The 12724-nt window shown below is 43.8% G+C and overlaps 1 protein-coding gene across 1 annotated transcript; it reads right to left on the bottom strand.

Annotated features, from left to right (window-relative positions):
* Positions 1-3130: 3130 nt before the first annotated feature.
* LOC117187390 (maternal protein exuperantia-2-like) lies at positions 3131-3804 on the bottom strand. Its single transcript, XM_033389971.1, has 2 exons — positions 3469-3804; positions 3131-3291 (listed from the first exon to the last, which is right to left on the bottom strand). Exons 1-2 carry the CDS (start codon positions 3624-3626, stop codon positions 3228-3230), a joined length of 222 nt encoding a protein of 73 aa, XP_033245862.1. The 5' UTR covers positions 3627-3804; the 3' UTR covers positions 3131-3227.
* Positions 3805-12724: the final 8920 nt, after the last annotated feature.

The following is a 12724-nucleotide window of genomic DNA, read 5'->3' as shown; positions in this document are numbered from 1 at the left end:
AAACCCACCCTTTTCTGCTACCTTGCAAAAGCAGAGAGAGAGAGACAGAGAGACAACAGCTGCGGCTGCGCTGTCGGCTGACGTATTTTTTTTGTACACAGAAGCAGGCGCACGCAAAATCACACACATGCAGCGACAGCCGATATATCTCTCTCACTCTTGCAAGGCAGACCTGCGGCGGCGCGACTGCGCTGCTTTGAAGTCAATTTCGCAAATGGCGGCGCTGCCGATTGCTATAAAAAGGCGAGCACAGTCGAATCCACGCGGCTTAATTTTTTTTTTTTAATTGAACACATCTACTCTACTAAGCTTAGTGCGCATGGAGTCAGCACCATGCGCACCATGGCACACTAGAACCTCCGCACCTTAGAACCTCCGCACCATAGAACCAGCGCACCTTAGAACCACCGCACCATAGAACCCCCGCACCTTGGCGGTTGCGTCTTGAGTGCCGTCTTCCAACCCCCGGCTAACTCGTTTTGCTTACTTGCGCAAATGATTAAAACATTACCGAACACCTTCATCGGGCCTCCCATAGACCCACAAAACTCGGTCATAGTCTGTTATTTTCTTTACTCTTCACGGCTCACTCTTCCTGTCCTGAGGAAGAATCTGATTAAATTGTACCTTGTCATTTTAAAATATTTATAAAGTCTTTCCCGCGATTTGCCAAAGGCTATGCCTCTAGTTTCTGGACTCTTGGAGTCCATATTATTATTTGTTTAATTAAAAATTCAGCCTTTGATTAGGAGCAAATACTCAGCCTTGAAATATTGGTATTCATCCATGCCCTGGTCGAAGCATACGGTACGAACGTAGCGGCAGGGTTGGGTTTGGCCTTGAAAGGGAAAACTAAGTTCCATTCTTCGTCCTTGTCTTCTATTTAATGGGCTGTCAGTGTCTGTTTATGTGGTGGTTGCACTGTAGCTTTAGATTCTGGCAAACGTCTTTGGCGGCTTTATGGGCTTCGGGGTCGATGTTACCGCATTTGGCGAGCGTTTCTCAGTGTTCTGGGGTCCCAGAATGTTGTTCTGAATGTTATTGCGTTTGCGACGAGGACGTCCGCCCGACTTGTTGGCGGAGTCCGGCACGGAATTGTCGCCACCAGCGCCGATGGCTCCATTTTTCGACGATGCTGCACCTTTGGCCCGATTGCGACGACGAGTGGCATTGCCATTGCCAAGTCTTTAATTTTTGTTTTATTTTCTAGTCCCGCGGGCTCTAAATACGAATTACACTTTCATTAGCTGATGCCATATGCTCTTTTGTAACCCTAAAATATTTAAACTCCAATAAAAATAGATAGCTTTTATGTTCAACAATTTCCGTTTTATTAGAGTAAAGTAAAAGCATTTCTTAGGCGCATTTAAAAATTTTAATTAAACTTAACCGAAGCACTGCTTATTAGCAGTTCACTGCTTGAAAACTGTACCTTTTTTGTCAGTATGGCATCACTGCATCTACAATTATCCAAGCATTGCAGCATGTTACTTAGCTCCGCTAGATAGCGCGTTAAAATACTTTCGAAAATTTAATTATTTTTGCGAAATTAGTACTAAAATGGAATAAAACAAAGCATTCCATTCATGAAAATGTGTTTTCAAAGAAGAGCAGAAGAAAATCTGTTACAGTACAGCTTGGCGTGACCCTATTACAAGGACAGTAGAAATGCCACAGAGTTTCAGAGCAACATTAAAGGTTCCTGAACGTAATTCTGTTAGGAATATATTTTAACGATTCCCAGTTTGGAAAGAAGTCTCTCGTCGTTGGATATATTTCTTAGTCCATTTAATGACTCCCATAGAGGCAATCAATTTCTCTTCAATATAAATCTCATTATTAAAGTGACGGGCAGATTAAGGTCTTTTTTGACGCCCCCCCTCCGCAGGACGTGCGTTGAAGTTGCTGTAAAGCCACAACAGCAAACGTTTCCACCGATGACCAGCAATCGAATCGGGTGTATGGGTGTGGCACACCAACATCAACGCCGTCGAACAGCGAAAACTTGTATTAGTTGGAGCAACGCTCCACAGAAGACCACACAGAGAAAATCCCAGCATTTGCGATCCCACGGTCCTGCACGATATATGTATATACATATGTATATATAAATTAATTAAATATTTAATAAAACACGGTCCCTGCTTAACTAATCTAATTCTGACAAAAGTCGCACAAACATATGCATATGTGGGATATACATATATGTATAATTTTTCACCGAAAATCTGTGTTTTTTTTAAATATAATGAATAATTTGATTATACATATAATATATTTGTCATATGTACATAATATACATATGTGCATAAATACATAATACAAAACCCACCCTTTTCTGCTACCTTGCAAAAGCAGAGAGAGAGAGACATAGAGACAACAGCTGCGGCTGCGCTGTCGGCTGACGTATTTTTTTTGTACACAGAAGCAGGCGCACGCAAAATCACACACATGCAGCGACAGCCGATATATCTCTCTCACTCTTGCAAGGCAGACCTGCTGCGGCGCGACTGCGCTGCTTTGAAGTCATTTTCGCAAATGGCGGCGCTGCCGATTGCTATTTTTTTAATTTTTTTTTTTTTAATTGAACACATCTACTCTACTAAGCTTAGTGCGCATGGAGTCAGCACCATGCGCACCATGGCACACTAGAACCTCCGCACCTTAGAACCTCCGCACCATAGAACCAGCGCACCTTAGAACCACCGCACCATAGAACCCCCGCACCTTGGCAGTTGCGTCTTGAGTGCCGTCTTCCAACCCCCGGCTCACTCGTTTTGCTTACTTGCGCAAATGATGAAAACATTACCGAACACCTTCATCGGGCCTCCCATAGACCCACAAAACTCGGTCATAGTCTGTTATTTTCTTTACTCTTCACGGCTCACTCTTCCTGTCCTGAGGAAGAATCTGATTAAATTGTACCTTGTCATTTTAAAATATTTATAAAGTCTTTCCCGCGATTTGCCAAAGGCTATGCCTCTAGTTTCTGGACTCTTGGAGTCCATATTATTATTTGTTTAATTAAAAATTCAGCCTTTGATTAGGAGCAAATACTCAGCCTTGAAATATTGATATTCATCCATGCCCTGGTCGAAGCATACAGTACGAACGTAGCGGCAGGGTTGGGTTTGGCCTTGAAAGGGAAAACTAAGTTCCATTCTTCGTCCTTGTCTTCTATTTAATGGGCTGTCAGTGTCTGTTTATGTGGTGGTTGCACTGTAGCTTTAGATTCTGGCAAACGTCTTTGGCGGCTTTATGGGCTTCGGGGTCGATGTCACCATTACCGCATTTGGCGAGCGTTTCTCAGTGTTCTGGGGTCCCAGAATGTTGTTCTGAATGTTATTGCGTTTGCGACGAGGACGTCCGCCCGACTTGTTGGCGGAGTCCGGCACGGAATTGTCGCCACCAGCGCCGATGGCTCCATTTTTCGACGATGCTGCACCTTTGGCCCGATTGCGACGACGAGTGGCATTGCCATTGCCATTGCCAGAGCGCTTGGATTTCGGCTTGATGGTCGCTTTGCTGGGGTCGTAGTAGCTGTCCAGAAGGTTCAGCAGCTCGGCCATTTCCTCGGTCTTCAGCGAATCAATCGCTGGTGACTTGATCTCCCCTACATGATACATTTCCTTTTTTCTGTGTATTTTGCATTAATGGCGGAATTTTGCCACGCGCAATCGACTATCCTTCTTGAGAGCGCCTTGGACCCTCATAATCACTTTCTACTTGAACTACGCAGCCTCCACCGGGAATCGAACCCGGGACCGGACAGACTTGTGTGACAGGCAGCTCAGACCGATCTGCCACACCCGGCGGCAGGGTGTGAACTCACTTCACCCCTTGTATAACAATTCAATCAAATATGGCTCACAACACAGATACAGTTTAATGATTGCAATCTTTACTGAATACAAGTCTCAACTAATAATGTATTGCGACGTATGTATGCTGTTGTGAACTTATCCCATTGACCATAAGCAAAGACTTTACAATACCAAGATGTCGCATGAGGAACAAATGCTTTTTCAATTTTCGTTTGACGCTTCTTGGTACGGGCGCGCGGGGCTAGTACTTCAATTCTCTTTTACGCTACCTTCGCCACCGAAGTGCCACTCGGCTTCGTCAATGCCTCGGTCAGCACGAGCTCGAGCCAACCCAGAAATATGCTTGTAGTTGTGTATATGTGTGTATGTCCTAGGTCGGCACGGCCATAAACCGGTTTCGCCCGCAGCATATACGGCTTTTAGCTTCACACACAAGCGCACTGAAAGCATGTCAGTGCCTGCGTGCCGAAACCGTAGGGCAGCGTGGTCGCTGATGTCTTTGGCGCGGCACAGTGGGGACTCAGCCGAAATAGTCAAAAAATTGTATGAGTGCTTTAGATAAATTTAATGTACGCATCTAATAGAGAATTTTCCAATCGAATTTTCAAGATAGTTTTAGTTAAGGAGATATAAGCACTCAAAGTTTAACATTTTTTCAGTGTGCAAATATTTATTGACTAACTAACTAATTTAGCAAGCTGAGACGGCCAAAGGTCCCACTGTGCCGCTCCAAAGACATCGGCGATCCGCGACCACCGCTTCGACGGTGCTGTTGCCGAACAGACGAAACCGATGGGCAGCGGGGTCGTGGTAGAGACGAAGTACAGGCGAAAAGGGAATTGAAACCCCGCGCGCTCCCTCGTGCCTTTTGGGTCCTTATGTTAGGACCCGCCATAGAACAGCTTTTTGGTCGCTCATGCGACATCTTGGTATTGTATAGTCTTTGCCATAAGCTACACATTTCCTGATCGGTTTGGTGTGGTTTCATTCTGCTTTACAGGACATATCCACCGGCCTGAACTCATGAGCCGTTTTGAGTCGGCTTTGCTATAACTACGGTGCTAACATCCTAACAGATCCTGGTCATGCTGACAGCTTTAGCCAATTCTCAATGGAAATAAAAAGGTCTAGCTGAACTAACATATTTAAATAACAACAATCATCTAATAAAAGTACAGCAATAAACGATGTGGATGGTCTGGATCAAGCCGTTCTGGCAGTGGGCTTTGGCACCATCAAGGGCGCGGACTACTGCCTGGTGAAGAATTCCTTGTCCACCAATTAGGGCAACGAATGCTACATATATCCTGATCTCAGCCTGCAAGAACAACTACGGCGTAATGACCATTCCAACTTATGTGGAAATGTAGAACAGTCTTTAATTTTTGTTTTATTTTCTAGTCCCGCGGGCTCTAAATACGAATTACACTTTCATTAGCTGATGCCATATGCTCTTTTGTAACCCTAAAATATTTAAACTTCAATAAAAATAGATAGCTTTTATGTTCAACAATTTCCGTTTTATTAGAGTAAAGTAAAAGCATTTCTTAGGCGCATTTAAAAATTTTAATTAAACTTAACCGAAGCACTGCTTATTAGCAGTTCACTGCTTGAAAACTGTACCTTTTTTGTCAGTATGGCATCACTGCATCTACAATTATCCAAGCAGTGCAGCATGTTACTTAGCTCCGCTAGATAGCGCGTTAAAATACTTTCGAAAATTTAATTATTTTTGCGAAATTAGTACTAAAATGGAATAAAACAAAGCATTCCATTCATGAAAATGTGTTTTCAAAGAAGAGCAGAAGAAAATCTGTTACAGTACAGCTTGGCGTGACCCTATTACAAGGACAGTAGAAATGCCACAGAGTTTCAGAGCAACATTAAAGGTTCCTGAACGTAATTCTGTTAGGAATATATTTTAACGATTCCCAGTTTGGAAAGAAGTCTCTCGTCGTTGGATATATTTCTTAGTCCATTTAATTACTCCCATAGAGGCAATCAATTTCTCTTCAATATAAATCTCATTATTAAAGTGCCGGGCAGATTAAGGTCTTTTTTTGACGCCCCCCCTCCGCAGGACGTGCGTTGAAGTTGCTGAAAAGCCACAACAGCAAACGTTTCCACCGATGACCAGCAATCGAATCGGGTGTATGGGTGTGGCACACCAACATCAACGCCGTCGAACAGCGAAAACTTGTATTAGTTGGAGCAACGCTCCACAGAAGACCACACAGAGTAAATCCCAGCATTTGCGATCCCACGGTCCTGCACGATATATGTATATACATATGTATATATAAATTAATTAAATATTTAATAAAACACGGTCCCTGCTTAACTAATCTAATTCTGACAAAAGTCGCACAAACATATGCATATGTGGGGTATACATATATGTATAATTTTTCACCGAAAATCTGTGTGTTTTTTTTTAAATATAATGAATAATTTGATTAGACATATAATATATTTGTCATATGTACATAATATACATATGTGCATAAATACATAATACAAAACCCACCCTTTTCTGCTACCTTGCAAAAGCAAAGAGAGAGAGACAGAGAGACAACAGCTGCGGCTGCGCTGTCGGCTGACGTATTTTTTTTGTGCGCACCATGGCACACTAGAACCTCCGCACCTTAGAACCTCCGCACCATAGAACCTCCGCACCATAGAACCAGCGCACCTTAGAACCACCGCACCATAGAACCCCCGCACCTTGGCAGTTGCGTCTTGAGTGCCGTCTTCCAACCCCCGGCTCACTCGTTTTGCTTACTTGCGCAAATGATTAAAAAATTACCGAACACCTTCCGTGCCCTCCCATAGACCCACAAAACTCGGTCATAGTCTGTTATTTTCTTAACTCTTCACGGCTCACCCTTCCTGTCCTGAGGAAGAATCTGATTCAATTGTACCTTGTCATTTTAAAATATTTATAAAGCCTTTCCCGCGATTTGCCAAAGGCTATGCCTCTGGTTGCTGGACTCTTGGAGTCCATATTATTATTTGTTTAATTAAAAATTCAGCCTTTGATTAGGAGCAAATACTCAGCCTTGAAATATTGGTATTCATCCATGCCCTGGTCGAAGCATACGGTACGAACGTAGCGGCAGGGTTGGGTTTGGCCTTGAAAGGGAAAACTAAGTTCCATTCTTCGTCCTTGTCTTCTATTTAATGGGCTGTCAGTGTCTGTTTATGTGGTGGTTGCACTGTAGCTTTAGATTCTGGCAAACGTCTTTGGCGGCTTTATGGGCTTCGGGGTCGATGTCACCATTACCGCATTTGGCGAGCGTTTCTCAGTGTTCTGGGGTCCCAGAATGTTGTTCTGAATGTTATTGCGTTTGCGACGAGGACGTCCGCCCGACTTGTTGGCGGAGTCCGGCACGGAATTGTCGCCACCAGCGCCGATGGCTCCATTTTTCGACGATGCTGCACCTTTGGCCCGATTGCGACGACGAGTGGCATTGCCATTGCCATTGCCAGAGCGCTTGGATTTCGGCTTGATGGTCGCTTCGCTGGGGTCGTAGTAGCTGTCCAGAAGGTTCAGCAGCTCGGCCATTTCCTCGGTCTTCAGCGAATCAATCGCTGGTGACTTGATCTCCCCTACATGATACATTTCCTTTTTTCTGTGTATTTTGCATTAATGGCGGAATTTTGCCACGCGCAATCGACTATCCTTCTTGAGAGCGCCTTGGACCCTCATAATTTATTCCTTGGGCATATGCAACTGTTTAGTGTTCGAATCGTAGGTACTCGTATGAATATACGCACCCTGCACTTGCGAGTCTATCACAAGTTTTGTCCTTGCTATCCTGACTTCCACCCTGTTCCTCCATGATTTCGGCGGTTTGAAGTTAATATTTATTTTTGTATTTAAATATAAAATATAAATAAAATATAAATAAAAATATACTTGAACTACGCAGCCTCCACCGGGAATCGAACCCGGGACCGGACAGACTTGTGTGACAGGCAGCTCAGACCGACCTGCCACACCCGGCGGCAGGGTGTGAACTCACTTCACCCCTTGCATAACAATTCAATCAAATATGGCTCACAACACAGATACAGTTTAATGATTGCAATCTTTACTGAATACAAGTCTCAACTAATAATGTATTGCGACGTATGTATGCTGTTGTGAACTTATCCCATTGACCATAAGCAAAGACTATACAATACCAAGATGTCGCATGAGGAACAAATGCTTTTTCAATTTTCGTTTGACGCTTCTTGGTACGGGCGCGCGGGGCTAGTACTTCAATTCTCTTTTACGCTACCTTCGCCTCCGAAGTGCCACTCGGCTTCGTCAATGCCTCGGTCAGCACGAACTCGAGCCAACCCAGAAATATGCTTGTAGTTGTGTATATGTGTGTATGTCCTAGGTCGGCACGGCCATAAACCGGTTTCGCCCGCAGCATATACGGCTTTTAGCTTCACACACAAGCGCACTGAAAGCATGTCAGTGCCTGCGTGCCGAAACCGTAGGGCAGCGTGGTCGCTGATGTCTTTGGCGCGGCACAGTGGGGACTCAGCCGAAATAGTCAAAAAATTGTATGAGTGCTTTAGATAAATTTAATGTACGCATCTAATAGAGAATTTTCCAATCGAATTTTCAAGATAGTTTTAGTTAAGGAGATATAAGCACTCAAAGTTTAACATTTTTTCAGTGTGCAAATATTTATTGACTAACTAACTAATTTAGCAAGCTGAGACGGCCAAAGGTCCCACTGTGCCGCTCCAAAGACATCGGCGATCCGCGACCACCGCTTCGACGGTGCTGTTGCCGAACAGACGAAACCGATGGGCAGCGGGGTCGTGGTAGAGACGAAGTACATTCGAAAAGGGAATTGAAACCCCGCGCGCTCCCTCGTGCCTTTTGGGTCCTTATGTTAGGACCCGCCATAGAACAGCTTTTTGGTCGCTCATGCGACATCTTGGTATTGTATAGTCTTTGCCATAAGCTACACATTTTCTGATCGGTTTGGTGTGGTTTCATTCTGCTTTACAGGACATATCCACCGGCCTGAACTCATGAGCCGTTTTGAGTCGGCTTTGCTATAGCTACGGTGCTAACATCCTAACAGATCCTGGTCATGCTGACAGCTTTAGCCAATTCTCAATGGAAATAAAAAGGTCTAGCTGAACTAACATATTTAAATAACAACAATCATCTAATAAAAGTACAGCAATAAACGATGTGGATGGTCTGGATCAAGCCGTTCTGGCAGTGGGCTTTGGCACCATCAAGGGCGCGGACTACTGCCTGGTGAAGAATTCCTTGTCCACCAATTAGGGCAACGAATGCTACATATATCCTGATCTCAGCCCGCAAGAACAACTACGGCGTAATGACCATTCCAACTTATGTGGAAATGTAGAACAGTCTTTAATTTTTGTTTTATTTTCTAGTCCCGCGGGCTCTAAATACGAATTACACTTTCATTAGCTGATGCCATATGCTCTTTTGTAACCCTAAAATATTTAAACTCCAATAAAAATAGATAGCTTTTATGTTCAACAATTTCCGTTTTATTAGAGTAAAGTAAAAGCATTTCTTAGGCGCATTAAAAAATTTAAATTAAACTTAACCGAAGCACTGCTTATTAGCAGTGCACTGCTTGAAAACTGTACCTTTTATGTCAGTATGGCATCACTGCATCTACAATTCTCCAAGCAGTGGAGCATGTTACTTAGCTCCGCTAGATGGCGCGTTAAAATACTTTCGAAAATTTAAATATTTTGGCGAAATTATTACTAAAATGGAATAAAACAAAGCATTCCATTCATGAAAATGTGTTTTCAAAGAAGAGCAGAAGAAAATCTGTTACAGTACAGCTTGGCGTGACCATATTACAAGGATAGTAGAAATGCCACAGAGTTTCAGAGCAACATTAAAGGTTCCTGAACGTAATTCTGTTAGGAATATATTTTAACGATTCCCAGTTTGGAAAGAAGTCTCTCGTCGTTGGATATATTTCTTAGTCCATTTAATGACTCCCATAGAGGCAATCAATTTCTCTTCAATATAAATCTCATTATTAAAGTGCCGGGCAGATTAAGGTCTTTTTTTTGACGCCCCCCCTCCGCAGGACGTGCGTTGAAGTTGCTGAAAAGCCACAACAGCAAACGTTTCCACCGATGACCAGCAATCGAATCGGGTGTATGGGTGTGGCACACCAACATGAACGCCGTCGAACAGCGAAAACTTTTATTAGTTGGAGCAACGCTCCACAGAAGACCACACCGAGTAAATCAGTAAACGATTTTCTTTATAGTGTAGCATTTGCGAGGCAGCTTTTTCGTTTTTGTTGCAGCGGCAAGAAACTTTTATTTTAAACCAATCCCCAAGCCAAGGCAAGCCGAGGTTTTCGGACGCTTTATTTATGAACTTTGCCGGCATAGTCGATGCGATGCGCCTCACATGCTCCAGTCCATCCATATATTGCAATCGCTTCCTTTGTGCCTTGCTGGATATTTCAGGCACGTAAGCATTAAATTTTTTAGCCATACAATATGCTCATTGTGGCACTGATTTTAGCTCCAAGATATATGCTGCCAGCTAGCCGGGCATGACAAAAGAGCAATGAAGCCTATTTTGTAGCTGCAAACTTTGCCAGGTCGAACAAAAAACTTGTATTTAAATATCTCGTTGCGTTGCCGGATCTGAAACCACTCCTATCCCCCCCCCCCCCCCCCCCCCCCCCCCCCCCACCGCCCCGTTCAGCAGTGCTCTGAGCTGCTACACTGGCAATCCCCAATAAGCAGAAAGTATGCGATGGAAGGACAAAACTCTTAATATAGTTGTGGCACTTTTTAATAATAAACCTTAAAGTATTTTTAACTATGCCCCCGAAAATAAGAGCAAGCCAGGAGTATAATTAGTATATGCAAGCCTTTCACATGCCTCACTGCACACGGTATGGTATGGGGCCAAACTAAAGAGCTAAGATCCCGTTCCACTCCACTCCCCGCCGCACCAGCCATCGTCGCGTATGCGTAATGAAGCTTGGGCGCCTCACTTGCTTGGGACACACACACACACACAATCCCAACGGTCCCATACCTTCTTCGGCCACCGGCATGTGAAAAACGTGTTAATCCACAAACTAATTTGATGTTAATGTGGAGGGTTGATGGGTCGACAGGTCGGCGGGGCAGCGAGGCAGCGGGCAGCCGGCTGCCTTAATTGTTTTTCAGCTCACTTTACAGTGTGCCTCGCCTCGCCTTTGTGGGGCTTTAAAAGCCATTCAAAGTGGCCGGGCCATTAGAGCGTTAACAAATTATACCTGTCCCCGGCTTGTCCTGGCCTGGACCTGGCCCAGACCCCCAAAGACAGCAGCCGGAGCAGAATTAAGCGAGCTGCGAATTAGTTGCATCTCAAGGTCCTCCTCCTTCGCTTCTGCATACTCAGCGTTCGGGCGGGTTTGTAAGGCGGTGACGGGAAAGACCTCATCTCGGGGGCGACCGCCTGGCGCGCTCAATGTGCTCGAAATGAAATCAGTGAAATGCTGGAAATTAAAAAATAACGAGATAATTAAAAGCTGCCCCCGCAGTTATTTGCGTGTGTGTCTCCTTGCTCACGTAGCGCTGCTTAAGTGGCGGCATTGAGGCTGAATCCAATTGGGGAAGCGTTTGGTGGCATGCCCATGCCTCTCTGTCTGTCTGCCCACAATTGTCTGTGCCAGTGTGTATCTGTATCTGTATCTGTATCTGTGTGTGTGTGGTCATGGAAATGTACAGAGGGCGAACCGGAGCGAGTGAAAGAGCCGTTTTAATCCTGCCGTTTACTTTGTCCCACCAATGCTCGTTCATGTTTAATGTCCTTTCATTTTGTATTTGACTCCAAGTTGCCTTTGTTTCTGTTGTTGTGTTTTTTCCTTCGTTTTTAGATTTTGCTTTGTTTTGTTTTGGTTTTTGTTGCTTATTTGTTTTCGGCTCACGCTGTGCCAAAGAGAGGGCCTGTCTCTGCTTTATTTGCTAATTGCTTTTTGAGGTTTTTTGGCTTTGGTTGTTGCACAAACACATTTCCAGGTTTTCTGGAGCGATACTCGTATACCTATTTTCCGAAACGGGTTCAGTTTATGCGATTTGTTATTGGAATTATCCGGAACAGCATAATCCGCATTGATATATGGCAATTCGTGGCAGTGGGCCAGGACAATCGGCGAATTAGTACACACTTTGCTAATTACCTATTCAAGGAGCTGATTAATTATCTGCCAATACACATTAATTACCGGAATTAATGCTTATGAAGAGCTGCCAACCAAGCTTCCCCCGAAAGCAAATAAGAAATTACCTGAAAAGAGTCATGGCCCGGCTAAAGAAGAGCCCACAAATGAACATTTTTCGCACTCATTAGTGAATGATTTAATTTAATAGTTTTGTGGCCCACCTACATAAAGCCAGCCTCAATATGAGGACAGGGCAGTAGGCAGCAAAATATTCATTACATTAAATGTGCATAATTTATACTGATGTTCGTTTAAACGCTGCAATTATTTGAATTTTTTCCATCATATTTTTGGCCTTACACTCATGCGGATTCATTGGCCTCTTGGCCACAGAGTTTCCTATTGGCCATTGAAATAATTTCAAATTATATTTATGGTACTCGATTCATTGTAACGCGGATAACTCTTTGCTGGAATGCTTGTTAATAAATATTGAAATGGAAATCAGTACGACTCAAATACCCAGGGGGGAGAAACGATGGCAAAAACATTTTAAACAGCCATAAAATCAACGAATTGTGGCATTGCAATTAAACAAAATCATTTTAGCGGGTTTTGTGTTTTATTTTTTGTGTGTGTTGTCCCACGTTTACCTTTTCAATTGTTAAGTACTATTTACATATTGAGTCGGAAATTAAATAAAGCGATTTACCCTCC

This window comes from Drosophila miranda, chromosome 2 (assembly GCF_003369915.1).
Source record: "Drosophila miranda strain MSH22 chromosome 2, D.miranda_PacBio2.1, whole genome shotgun sequence".
NCBI lineage: Eukaryota > Metazoa > Arthropoda > Insecta > Diptera > Drosophilidae > Drosophila > Drosophila miranda.
Note: the sequence above shows the minus strand (reverse complement) of the source record. Positions and strands in the feature narration are given on the sequence as shown.